Genomic DNA, 13,873 nt, shown 5'->3' on the forward strand with positions numbered 1-13,873 from the left:
TAATGCTGAATCCTAAACACAAGCAGGAGTTAAAATAAGCTTTAAAATTTAAGCAAGTAGTAATATCAGCCCATAACTCTTCAATCATCTCTAGTCTTCAAGTAAAATAAAAAAGAAAATCTGGTATTTCCATGATTCTGTCTGACTTTAGGCTTATAATTAAAAATGTCCCTATGAAAGAAGTTCCACAGAATCTTTTGTCACTCTCCCTTTACACTAATGCATGACAGAAGTCTAGGAAATTTAGTGACATGTAACAGAACTAAAAAAAAAAGTGTCTTCACTATTAGCCATTAAACTAATGAACAGCAAATATGTAAATTACTAATTTTTGTTTTGTGCATTGTTTTCTTGTCCTCTTACTTCCCAAAACTTTTACCTAACATCTAACCCTGTGCAAACAGTAGACTGGCAGATAACAATTTTGGATTTTCAGCTAAGCATCATTTTTCTTCAGTCAATTCATGTAGATGATTTCGCTCTGTTTTGGGAAAGAAAAATACTACCTATACCCACTCAAAGAAAATGTTTACACTTGCCTAATTCAACTAGACTCAAAGCAATTTCAACACATCTCTAACTTTTTTCTAGATGGTATAAATTGAACAGTTCAATCTTTTCTGGTAAGGAGAATACCACATTTACTGTTTGCGACATATCATGCCAGAAACAAGGGTTTCTGAACAACATACACACAAAAATAGCTGAAAAAATACAGAACCATTAAATCAGGCCACCTGTCCTGGCAGATAGAACACACTTGCCTTTCATGTCACTGCTGCAACCATGATGACCTGAGGGTATGGGCAAGACTGATTTTGGGGACAGAGGTAATATCAAGGTATATACTTAGAAAAAGCACATTAACTTTCCCATACACTGAAGAAATGACTGTGCCTCCAAAAGCTGGTCTACTTTTTCCAAATTAAGTAGTCAGCTGTGCTACTAAAAATGTAATACTTACCTTCAGAATTTGTCCTGCAGAATGATGAGGGACAGGAAAACTAAGCCAAAGAAAGTTAAGCACCACTGATTAACCAGCTAATAATCCCGAGATGAGGATCATGCTCACCATTTCCCATACCCTCTTCTGCAACTGCCTTCATGGACACACAAAGAACACAAGTCCTTGAAGCCTCTGTTTGGGTCAGAATTTCACTAGGTAATCTTAAAAGAAGTATAAACACATTTGGACCATATACTGATTTAAATACTCACTGTTGTTTGGCAGCCTTAAATAGTCTTAAAAAATAATAGCTAAAAGAAAAAAGAAGATAATAATAGTCCTCAAAAATAATAATTTTTAAAAATATTTCTTTTTTATACAAGTTTGCAAAAAAACCCTTGCTAGAAGTCAGAAAGCCATTCTAAATCAGCAAACTGAAATAATAAGGTCAAAAAGAATGCTAACAAAAAAGCAGCTAAATCACTATCTCAATGGCATCTAGGAGTGTGATGGAAACTTGATCTGAAAGGGGGGGGAGAACACCAAAGCAACAAAAAAAAAATTATAACCATCTCTGAAAGCCGTAGACTTAAGTTTCTCAAAGCACTGGTCCAGTTCTGTTTACTCTGGGATTCCAACTACAGCAGTTTCAACACTAACCAGTGCTTGCTGTTATTTGAATTTCAGCTCCACTTCAGCCCAGGCAACTGAATTTTAAATTGTAATGCTGGAGTTCTTGTTATACCACTGAGTGATGGCATTTTCAGTATAATATAATGCATCAATTTGCTATATAATAATATACATCACTGTAATACACATCACTGTGGTTTTGTTTTTACCTTTTGAATCTCTCTTTGCAAGTCACTTGAGCAGAACAGGAAGTGTTAATTATTCACCAGAAAGATTTCTGGTCTTTCCTGAATTAGTCACACAAGAACTTTAATAGCCAAAGGAGAGACTGCATCACAGAATAATGGATAATAATGGGGTCCTATCTTCATCAAGAGAGTGCTGCAAAACCACCTGAGACTCACAGATGTGTAATGCAGGCAGTTCTTGCTCTTCTAATTGCATAGCAACTCTTCTGATTGAAAGAGATTTCCTCCACCCACCACAAACACTTCCTCCTAGATGAACCACCTGGGAAACAACATGTCAACGGGTTAATATTGGCCCACAGCAAGTTCCAATTTAAAACAAACACCTGTTTCTAAATGAAAATACTCCTTGCTCCTAAATACTCCTTGCTCTAAAATCTCTCATTCAAGGCTTGTAAAGCATTGTGGAATTGAATGAAGAGGGATATATGATTCACAAATGAAAACAGGAGAGACTCCATGCAGAGAAAAGCATGGACTGTCACCCAGTGTATCAGTAGCAGAACTAGCAATAAATCCTTTCCAAACTTAAACGTAAGAATGGGACTTTTATTAAAAAAGGAACACCCTACTACCCATATCTTTATAGGTTTACAGTCTCTAAAGTCTTGTAAAAGGGAGATGTCTCTAAAAAAATCAGCATTGAAGCACAACGTCTAAAGCAGAACCCAAGAGAATGTTAAACAGGAACACATCCAGTGTCCTAAATAAAACAACTGCTAATAAACTACAGTCAAAATAAGATAAAAACATATAGTGATATTCAACACTATATGCAGAGGCATTCTAACATCTAACTTGATGTAAGATTCTGGAAAGAAATCATACTCCAAAATAAATATGCTAGGAGTTACAAACACTCCATTTGGTATTTGACAACACCAGGATTTAACAAGCAGCAGAGTTAGTCCACTTTCCTAAATAAAAGGAGTCAACCTGCTCCATCTTAATTATTATTTCCAAAGCAAGTTTATTTCAATCATTTTGCCAAGACATACTAATCACAAAGTCTCAATGCTAAGAAAAATATATTTGAAGTGCGTAAATATTATTGTTAATTGCTTTCTTTCAAAAGTTCAAAAATGAGTCAGCACCTAGGGAAGGCACTGAGTATATATGGACTAATCCTAAAAGCTCTTTGTAAGTTATAGCAAAAATGATTATTCATCCACACACCTATTTATAAATTTTTTTTTAAAACCCAACATTTCAGTTTCTTCAAAGAATTTAAAATGTATTTTAAATTTTGTAAAATTCTGAGCATTTTAAAAATTTAAATTAAGATGCTTTTTACCTATGAAAATGGAGTAATTATACTAACATGCTTGCAAATTAAAATTGGAGAGAATCTTCATTATAGAAACATGCTGTATGATAATTGCTTTCATTCCTTCATGGAAGTACACAGTCAAAAGTTTATTCTAAAAATAGAGATGAATGGATTTTAAATTGATAAACATGTTAACAATTCAGGGGAACATTTGAAACCTATCTGCACGAATAAGCAAGCGTTTGTTAACACCCAGACAATTTTGGAAACCATCACTGTCCATTAGCTCACTGAAGGAGATCACTAAGGAAAAGGTAACAGCAGGGCATTAAGCAATGAACAAGCATTACTAACGCCTCATCCTGCAAACTGATGTCAGCAATACCCAACCTAGAACTCTTCTTGCTTCAGGTAAGAAAAGGCATTTCACTAGGTAATAGTGGATAATTGTTAAAGAAAAATTTCAGAGACACTTAATTGATTTATCAAAAAGCCAGGCTCCTTAATATTGACATTATCTTGGACCAAAATAGCACCTAATCAATAGTTAGAGGACAATACAATTTCCAATACTGAGGGACTGTCGCTAAATGACAGCATTTTACACACTTTATATATGCAGCTTCCTCTGAGACACCTCTGAATGTAATAATTAGAGATAAAAATGCTGCAGTTATGGCGACAGAGCTGATGCCAGTAACAGTCATATTGTGAAGGATGGTTGTGTTTTAGCAATTAAGTCAATGAGGACATGACTTTGGATTCTGCTTTTCCAAGGGCACAACCAGGTGGTTATCATGAAACCAGCCTGCTTTTCGTTCTTTTAAACACTGCTTCAAATCCAGTATTCTGCTCCTTTCTCCTCCCCCTTCCATGGATGTTTAGTATTTAAATAGGACTTTCAACTTAAATAGCACATTCAACCAAGCAGAAGTTAAATATATACATTACTAAGACAGGCCTTCAAATAAACAACTCACCCAACATTAGACACTATATAATCTAAAGAGTCAAAAACTAAAGACAGTAATCATCAACCAAACTCTTTTTCTCTGTTTGTCGGACTGCTTATTAAAATTATTTTAGAAAAACTGGTTTTTATCTCCATTCAAAATTTTTCATTACTTTCAGTTAGTCTCTAATTTACATCACACAAACCTTGGAAATCCAATACTAGCCAAAGTACATTTATTAAAGGACATAACACTGAAGAAAGTAATATTAGAAATAAACTTCCTTGACACACTAACAAAAATACTACAGTGTTTACAAACTGAAATTTATCTTCTTTGCATTGACTTATATTGTTCAAGTTCAGAGCATGCAAATGGTGGCCAGATTAAACAGATGGAATCAAACAGGATACCTAAAAGTCTTTCATACAGAGCATGGAGCAGCATTCTCTGCTGCAGGGAAGGCAGCAGATAACACACTAAGTGTAAAAATTCATCAACAATTTTCTAATACAACTTCTCGGTACAGGCAAGTACTGCACTTACCACAATGCTACAAGTCAGATGCTATACACAGAAACTGAACACACAACTGTGAACATCTTCCTTCTCCTCCTGGAATACTGCAACTCCTCAAATACTATATTTTCCTGAGTACAGGTAAGGAATAACTTACAGTTAATGGAGCTACGCATTACAGTACATTGTTTGAAATTCAAGATTTCAAAAAAGTGTCAAAAAAAATAGAAGTCTGACCCCATACTCTTTAAGTATATAAACTTTCCACCATTTCAAAAAAAAGACCCAGCTCTATTACAAAAATAGCTTTACATAAAAATCTTAAATTAGAAGATAATGATTGGGCATTTCTGCAGAACCTAAAAATACCAACCCACTATTTCTGTACATTAATGTCATCTCCACAGCCTGAAACCATTGCGGTCATTCACATAAATGTTTCATTTGTCAGAACCATTTTTTATTCAACCCATATGGTATCCTCAACAATATTTTGTTATGTGGCCTTCTCAGTGTCCTGAGGAGATGCCATTTTAATATCTGCAGCTACTCTGACCTAAGTTTCTTCACAGATCTGTCATCGAAAGAAGTTGATTCATGCCTGATTTTCAATTCTTCTTCCAAAAGCAAAGAAGGGACTCCATCCTAGTGAGCCCTGCCTGGTCAAAAGAGACAGGAAATATTTCTGACACTTCACTTTAAAAAGAAGATAAAAAGAGGGAGAAAATATAAATGGAATTTACTAGCCTAAAGTAAATATGAAGTTTATCTTAACCCAAATAAGGGTTTCAACATAATCAAGATCAAATACTATCCAACACTCACAAGACATTTGTCTTAACTTTTGAAGTACAATAATAATTACATCAGTCAGGGTTGCATATTTCAGGAGACACATGAACACAATTTTTAACTTCAAAGAATATAAGCAGTAATTGACTGAGAAAGTATATCACATTCATAATTTTTACCCACTGGCTGTAAAGAAAGCCTGTGCCTATTTATATTCACTAACTTCAAATTTAAAAAGAAATTAAAATCCAATAATGGCATAGCATGTTAGTGAAAACACTCAAGTCAAAACCAGACATCTCCAATAAATACATCAATCAAGGATCATTCTCTCTAGTTAATGCTTTGCATCACTGATTTCAACACTTTAAAAGAAATACTGAGTCATGAGGCTTCCACCAATATGAGACTTCAACAGCTGTCCAAGACGCAGCAGCAATATGAACATCAAATTTCAACAGAAGTGGTAAATTGTTTGAAATTTATAGAATTAAAATCAGCAGCAGTATTTCCCCCAAAACTGATACCTATATTATTACCCTCTGACTGACTGGGCTTATCATCAGAAACTATTGATAACCAAAAGCATCTCCATCAAAATAAAGCATTACACAACACACACCTATGGTACCGTACGACATTGGAACATTTTAATAATTAGCATTAGGACAGATAATTCCTAGCACTAACTGTGGAATAATTGCCAGCACTGCCCAAACAGTAATAGCTTTGACTAATCACAGTTTACAGAAGACAGGATAAGGTTCTGCCACACAGCAAGACAGAAACTGGGAAGGTGACCTAGACACAGTAACTTTTAACTCCTCCAAGTTCAAAAAGGAGGACAATCTCCTTCTTCCTTGTTTGTTCCACTTGTAAGAACAGCAGCTACGATGGCGAATTTCATTCTGACTGATGAGGAAGTTACAATGAGATTAAAAGGTGCTGGATATGCCTGTCTATAATTAACACAGCACCCATTTAAAATCAGAAAATATTTACGAAACATTTTATCCACAGATTTTGAATAAATTCATGGTTTAAGCAAGAGGGCTTTTTCCTCAAATTCTGGCTGCACTATGTTAACACACATTTTTAATCAAGCAGGCCTATTTTTGGATCTTCTTAAATAAAACGCCCTCATACACCAGCTGTTTGAATTTATTCACTCCTTAGAATTATCACACAGCAAGTTTAAAAGAAACAGAATCAATTACTTTTTTTTCCCACAGAGAGAATTGTTAAATTATGGAACATTTTCCTGCAGGATTTTGTAAGGGTCAAAAGTACATATGGCCTCAGCAATTCATTATGCAAATTTATTGAAAAATAGGTAAGACCTACTAAGCTGTAAATCTATAAAAGAGAGGACAACTTTATGTCAGACTGCCAGAAGCAAAGGAGGTATACCAAGACAAGCATCACTGCATGCTTGCCCTGTCCTTATGTTTATTCCCTCAGCATCACTTATCACCCAAATCAGAAATAGGGCTGGATGTATCTTTGGTCTGATCCACAACAGCTGGTTTTCATTAAGTAACAAAATCTCCTTTCTGTTTTGTCTATTCTATTAAGTACTGCAAAAGAAAGCATTGTTTTCACATTCCTAGAAAAGAGCTTATTACAGTTAAAGTATTAAATCCAGTTCATCTGCTTTTACTTCAAGCGCAAATAAGCCCCATTTCACAAGGTAAGCTTCTACAGCAAATGGAAAACTTAGCAAAAATGTGATACCTTGCAACTGCAGTTGCAAGAAGCAAGAGCTCACTGTACAAAAAAGTGGATAAAAGTTATACTTTTGACTTTATTTGATATGTCCTTCTAGTTGCATTATGACTGAGGGAAATCACAATTTATCATTCTTTATCCTGCATATTTATTCAAGCAGGGAACATGACAAAGCTCAATTCCTCACCACCACTCCCTCCTCACACAGAAGCTTCTCTATCTCATAATTCTCAGTATCGTCTAAAATTAGGATCTAAGCAAATAATTTCAGTGCCTCTCCAACATCCCTTATCATACACTGTAGCACTTTGTAAGAAAGTTGTAAATAAATCAATTTCTCATCAGAGTCTTTGTTTCCCAGTAAAATAATCTGTCACTTCTATTTCTGCAAGACCAACAGATATATTATTACAGCAGTTAGTGCTGGATTTAAATATAAACTGCTTCAAGTTCTTTTATCCAATAGTTTAACAGAGTACTATATAAGTTCATGCATAATATTGAAAAATTAGAATCTTAAGGTATTTTTAGTCTTAACCTAAGAGCAAAATAGAGTACACTGTCTCACATAAGCTGACAAATTCACTCCTTACTCCAGCATCTGATCCAAAGTGCCAGCCAGGGAAAGCCTGGCTAAGGAACTGCATGATCCAAGCCCAGTGAAAATAGATTCTCAGAGGGAAAGATACATATTTCAACAGTGCACTCAAGCTTCATTTAGGAACATCTATGTGAGGTTGCCACAACAATTAAAAAAAAATTAGGTTTAGGGAGGCATTAGGCATTCACAATGACCTACACTGCCTGTGAGATGAGACAGTGTTTATTAAAAAGGAACACTGAGAGTTCCTATGGATTGAATAGCGGTAATCACCAAAAAAAGTAAAGAAAAGACTAGTCAAAAAAGAGGCTTCTAAATGGCACATATATATAACCATTGTTTGTTTAGAACCTAAAAGCAAGCTTTGGTGATATACACTCACAAACACATCATGCTTAAGTGAAATGATTCACCGTTTGATCAAATGTTTAATTTTAGCAAACAAAATTGAGGAAAGAGCCAGATTGGCATGACAAGGATCTGATGATACATAAGTGACTGAAAAACCCAGACTCAGAAATAAACTCTGAACTGGGCCTGCACAGAATGCTTGGGGCACAGTGTCTCATCACACATATGATGCATGCAGTGTCAGAAAAAGGCAGACCAAATGGCAACATCCTGCAAAAGCCCTGCTGGCATGTTCTCAAATAATATTGCTATCAGCTTTAGCTGACTACAGAACCTTATAGTTGCCAGAACTAAGATAAGATGAAACTAATCATACTGTGTTTTCAATCAACTTCCTGCTGGCTGCCACCATTTCAAGAATGGAATTCATTTGTTTTATGTCTATTAACATATTTCCTTCTTTTCTGGTTCTAAGGCACTAAATGCAGTGGTACGGTATCAGTCTGGACAGTAAAAATGATAAGCAGCAGTCAGAACAGTACAAATAGAATTGTAAAAGTATTACCCCCTCTGACATACCCCTTTCACAGTATAGGCTACCACCAGCTTACAAGCCCCTTCTATGCATACACCCATTTAAGAGCAGTATCCCCAGCCCTCTGATGGCTTCATTCACCAGTGAAACCCTCATGGAGATTTTTAAAAGTCAAAGGGAAATTGCCAACATGTAGGTCATTAAACAATCAACCTCATCTCTAACAAGCAAAAATGCTTAACTGGAATATAATACATCCAGTAATATTTTCATGTATTTATGAAATCTTCAACCTTGACCTCATATACATCATAAGGGAAAGGCTGCTGAAATCCAGTAGTCTAAGAAAACATAAACATTACACAATTCTATAATTCTGTGGTCTGTTAACCAGGAAAATAAGAAAGCATTTTTCCAGGTCATAAGAATCAGAAGTTAAATACAGCATATTTTAGATTAAGAAATCTAAGATAACTTGCATACTGAACCCTTTCCAATCTTTGTATACTAAGACTATTCCAATAAACAGCAAGATAGTTCCTAATGACTGAACTTGAAGATACAAAAATAGGGGGAAAGGGGAGCAAAATATTTCAAAACACTAAGTTGTATGAATTTTTCATAAATAACATGAATACTGATGAGGTTTCTCAGCTGAGATTATCTGGGTAAGTGAAATGACTCTGTAAAATATCAAGATCATCTCAGTGCTCCATTTAAACTTTACTCAAGCAGAAATTACTGACTGGAGAGTCTAAAAAGAAGGGCGAGTCTGCAGATTTAAGGATGGATTCTGTGATCTTCGACAAAAGGCAAGCAAACGTTAGTTGTTGACCTTAAGCAGATGTTTCAGAAGTTCTTAACAGCCTCACTCAAAAGTATCTTCTTTCAGCTGTTCATTTTTCAGTCTCTCAGATCTTGAAACATCAAGAGTTTAGTAGTTTTCCAGTCTCTAGAGATTGTTGAAACCTAGAGGATCTGAATTTCTAATATAAACCCAAGTCTTCTAAAAGAAGAACCCCTCCAACTTCAATGCAATAGCACACACTAGTCTGCTCCTGTAATCTCTCTGCATGCCACCACTATCAACACGTGTCTCTGGAGCTGCTTCTATCCCTGTCCAACCAATGGGCAAGCTTCAGCACAGGAGCCCATAGCTTACCTCAATTTTAATAATTCTTTGTCTTTTCCTTAATATTTTCTGTCTTTGTGGCTTACTACAGAAAACATGCATCTTATTACAGAGAGTCCTATAGGCATTATATAAAAGCAATTTTAATAAACAAAGGCATCATCTTTTATACTTGGTAAAATGTAGACCTTATTGTTTGACCCCCAGACACAAAATTGCTCTGCTGCTTTCCTGGCTTGGGCTGACTCAGGAAGAACTGTGAAAGGGCTCTCAACCACTGCACTGACAGGGACCCAAAAACATAAAGCAATATCTCTACATACCTTATTTACAAATTCAATAGAAACTACTACATCAAATTACAAGTTTCATAACTTTTCATAGCTTTAAATGTACTGGCCCTGTTGTTCCAAAACAAATGACTTGACAGACATACATTAAAATGACATGAAAGTCACAGGTAAGATGCTGTCTTAAAACATGTCATAACCCTAGGTAGAGCAAGGGTTGCTCTAGGAACCCTAGCTGAAATCTAGAGCAGCAAAATTTCAACTTCACACAAATATAAATCTTTCTGCTGTCATGACTTACTTTCTTCAGAACGCTGGCATAAAACTGTAACCCCTTCAGAACTCCTGACAATGCAACTTCAATAGAAAGGCACATCTGCACTGATTTACCACACAATCCGTTCTAGCACTAGCAAGGCCTAGGTAAATAAGGTGATGCAATCATTTAAGCTTTTTCAGGACTGAAAAGTACAGCAATCAACTCTGAAAACTGACAGGACCATTTTTTAAAGTGGAAAAATAGATACTTATTTTGTCACTGTGTATTGAAATGCACCTGGCAGACACTTAAGAGAGACTGAAAAATGGGCTAATTCATTCACTGTATTAGTGGAAAAAGTGAGGGTTTTGTTCCACACTGCTGTCTTTCAAAATTATCATACAAAAACACCCCTGCATGGATGGCACTCTGAAGGGAAAAAAACGGGAGGGCAAAAAAAAAACCACCAGTTGATATCTGCTTGTGCAAGGGAAGCATGTTTTAAAAAATCAGCTTTAAAGGCAATGGGTTTTCTTGAGAGCCTCCTGTAACCATTAAGCAGATCCTTGAACACAAAGCACCAGATTTTCTTCTCATTATCAAAACATGCTGAACTAGCCAAGAAGTCGAGCCCAAAGAAAAAGTTCACTTTCAACTTTCTATGATTCTCCCATAAGTATCATGTTACAGAAGTCAGTGCACTGCATTAGAGATAGCAAAAACTTGTTCTCCACTACTTTACAAAAAATATCAGACCCAAATATGGGAGCCTAGCAAAACAAAAATTAACAAAATTATTTACTATGTATTTATAATCTGTCTTGTAAGATCACTCCCAACAGGGCCATGGCATTTGTTGCAATTCAGGCTTCTGTCAATACTAAAAAATGGGATTTCGTTTAAAATCCTGCCACTTCAATGAACCAACCAAACCTACAGTGACATCACTAAATCACTCTTATTGCATCTTTTTTCTCTCAGCCTCCACTTCCCCAGAGTACCTTAAATTGCATGACATAAATCCCAAGAAGGTACAATCACAGACAAGTGTAAATCTCAGGTGGGCCCTCCAAAGTCTATTTAGTCGCATACCCTATGAATTTTCCATAAATAAGAACATTAGGGACTAATGTTGCTGTGATAGACACTAAAGACATTTTACGACGATGTGTATCTGCTAGAATACCATCTCCCATGGCACAAGTGATTTTTTTTAAAAAAATCAGTAACGGAAATATCTTCAACAGACACAACCCTAGAGGTGGTAGTTTAGGAAGGAACAGATTTACTTTTTTTTCACCTTTGGCAAACAGGAATGACCCCTACTTCCTTCTTCCTAAAAGGGTATCAGCAACCAGCTAACAAGGGCCTTATCTATTATGAACCACTTCGCTCTCATAAGGTGGAGAACGAAGCGTGTTTTTGTCCTTAGCCTTTTTCCCTCATTAGTAACGCTGCCCTGCGTGAATCGCAGCGGCAGCTCCCGGTTGCCGGGCACAGGGCAGGGATGTGTCAGGGACGCCCGTCAGGGCACCCAGGGGCCCGCATTACTCAGCTGCGCCTTGGAGGAGCTGAAGGCAGGCCCCGGAGCGCAGCCCGCAGCCCCAGAGGAGGGGCGGCCTCTCCAGGAAACCTGCGTGCCCGGGGAAGCGGTCCGGCCTCCCCCGCCGGGCTGCCGGGAAGGCCGCGCTGTCCGGGCGGCGGGGGGGCCGCGGGCGGCTCCGGCACCCCCTCCCCCTCCGCGCCCGGGGGCAGCGCAGCCGCCTCCCCCGGGGCACCCGCTGCCTCTTCGACACCGCGGTCCGGGCCCCGCGGGACCCGGCACCCACAGGCACGGAGACATCCCTCTTCCGAAGCGGGGGGAACCCCCGCGGCCCGCCCGGCAGGGGCCTGGGGCCGCCCCCTCCCCGCGGCGAGCTGCGGGCTCGGGCCCCGCGACCGCCGGTGCCGGGGGTTCCCACCCGGCCCGTTCCCCCCCCGCGCCCGGCCGCGGCCCCCCGCCGCCTCGCCCTTCGCCTGGCCGCCCGTCCCCCTCCGTCCCTCCCCGCCCCAGCCCAGCCCCGGGCCCGGCTCACCCCCAGAAGCCGCAGGGGCAGCGCGGGGGCAGGCTGGGCGCCTTGCTGCGCTCGCTGCCGGCGTCTCCCATGGTGGGGCCGGGGCGCGGGGCGGCGGCGGGCGGGGGGCGCGCGGCTCCCGGCCGGGATTCCAGGCCGGTCAGCTGGAGCCGGGCGGCACCACTGGGGAGGCGGCGGAGGGGGAGGGCGCGGGGGGGCCCGGCCGCACCCTGCCGATGGGGCGGGCAGGGGAGCGGAGACGCGGCGGCACGGGGACGCGGAGCTCCGTGCGACGGCGCCGCCCCCCCACCCGTGCCGGTGACCGCCCCGGTGCCACAGCGGCGCGCGCCCGCCCTCCCCGGAGCGCCGCTCGGCCCCTCGCGCAACAATGCGTGCCCCCCCTCCGGCACCGTGGCTCCCCCCGTCCTGAGCGCAATGGTTTCGTCAAGCCACCGAATCAGCTGGGAGCGGCATGTACCACAGCACTTCCCCGGGGGAAGTTGGGGCGGATCGCGTGCGGGAACTGGGTGAGGAGCGAGTTTGGAGGGCACCCATAGGCTCGAGAAGAGAACAGGATTCTCACTGATGAGTCCCAGGCGGGACTGAGGCCCACAAAACCGCCTGGAGCCGCTGCCCTCTTTTGCCTCTACCCATACGTTGGGCACACAGTGGTACAGCCAGGGACGGCCGGCGGGGTGGGGGTGCTGGTGCCGCTGGCACATGCGCAGACGGGCCCCTGACGCGGAAGTCTGTCGGTGGGAGCGGGTCCCGGGGGGCCGGGCCGGGCCGGGCCCGTCCCGTGCTGCCGCTCCCGCAGTGCCGGGACCTGCCTCGCCGAGGGACGCTGTTCAATATCTTTCCCTTGTCCTGGTCGCTGCCAGCGCAGTGTGCCGGGGCCGGGCCGGCTGTGCGCGCTCGGGAGCTCTCCCTGGAGGCTGGGCGGCTCTAGGGGGCTCCGGTGCGGTGCGGGGTGAGGACAGGGCCTTGTTCCCTTGGGGCTCCGCTTGGAGAGAGGTCCGGAGGGCCCGAGGGCGACGCTTGGCCTCTGTTTGCCTTGTTATCCTGTAGCCGTTCGTCCTCGCTTCCCTCAGTCCCAACTAAAGCCGTGTAGGTGTTTGACGTACTCGGGGCTCTCCTGGCCTGTGGTGAGCACCATGAGGACGCGGAGCTGTGGGCTGCCTGCAGCCGGGACAAGGCAGGCCCGGCGGCCCCGTGCTCTGGGACCTGCAAGAGGTAAGGGATGCAGGGAGGGAAGGGCTCAGCTGGCACGGGCATTACTGTCTGCCGCCCTTTGACCGACAGGAAAGGAGACGGGAATTTCCAGCACCTGGACTTGAGGGCTGAGTGATGGGGATTGTACTTCTGGTACTGGTTTAGCCAATAGTATTGAGCAAGGTTCAGCCTTGCACTCTCTGTACCTTGGTTTTGTCTGTGAAATGGAAATAGTGCTGATCGCCCCCACCCCTCCCTGCCAGAAATTTCAGATCTGAGTGGGAAATGTGTGGAAAAATACCGGTGTGGAATTAATGGAGGGGGAATTTTGATCCATTCCTGACTGCTGT

The 13,873-nt window shown here is 41.4% G+C and overlaps 1 protein-coding gene across 1 annotated transcript in view; it reads right to left on the minus strand.

Moving 5' to 3' along the window:
• Positions 1 to 12,427, minus strand: part of ZFAND3 (zinc finger AN1-type containing 3) — a 132,571-nt gene extending 120,144 nt beyond the window's left edge. Inside the window, exon 1 of the mRNA XM_054280576.1 lies at positions 12,333 to 12,427. Coding sequence (XP_054136551.1) covers positions 12,333 to 12,403 — 71 coding nt within the window. The 5' untranslated portion in view covers positions 12,404 to 12,427. The remainder of the gene's footprint in view (positions 1 to 12,332) is intronic.
• Positions 12,428 to 13,873: the final 1,446 nt, after the last annotated feature.

Source organism: Melozone crissalis, unplaced genomic scaffold (genome assembly GCF_028551555.1).
Source record: "Melozone crissalis strain CALT ecotype California unplaced genomic scaffold, PUWL_Pcris_2 ptg000027l_1, whole genome shotgun sequence".
Lineage (NCBI taxonomy): Eukaryota > Metazoa > Chordata > Aves > Passeriformes > Passerellidae > Melozone > Melozone crissalis.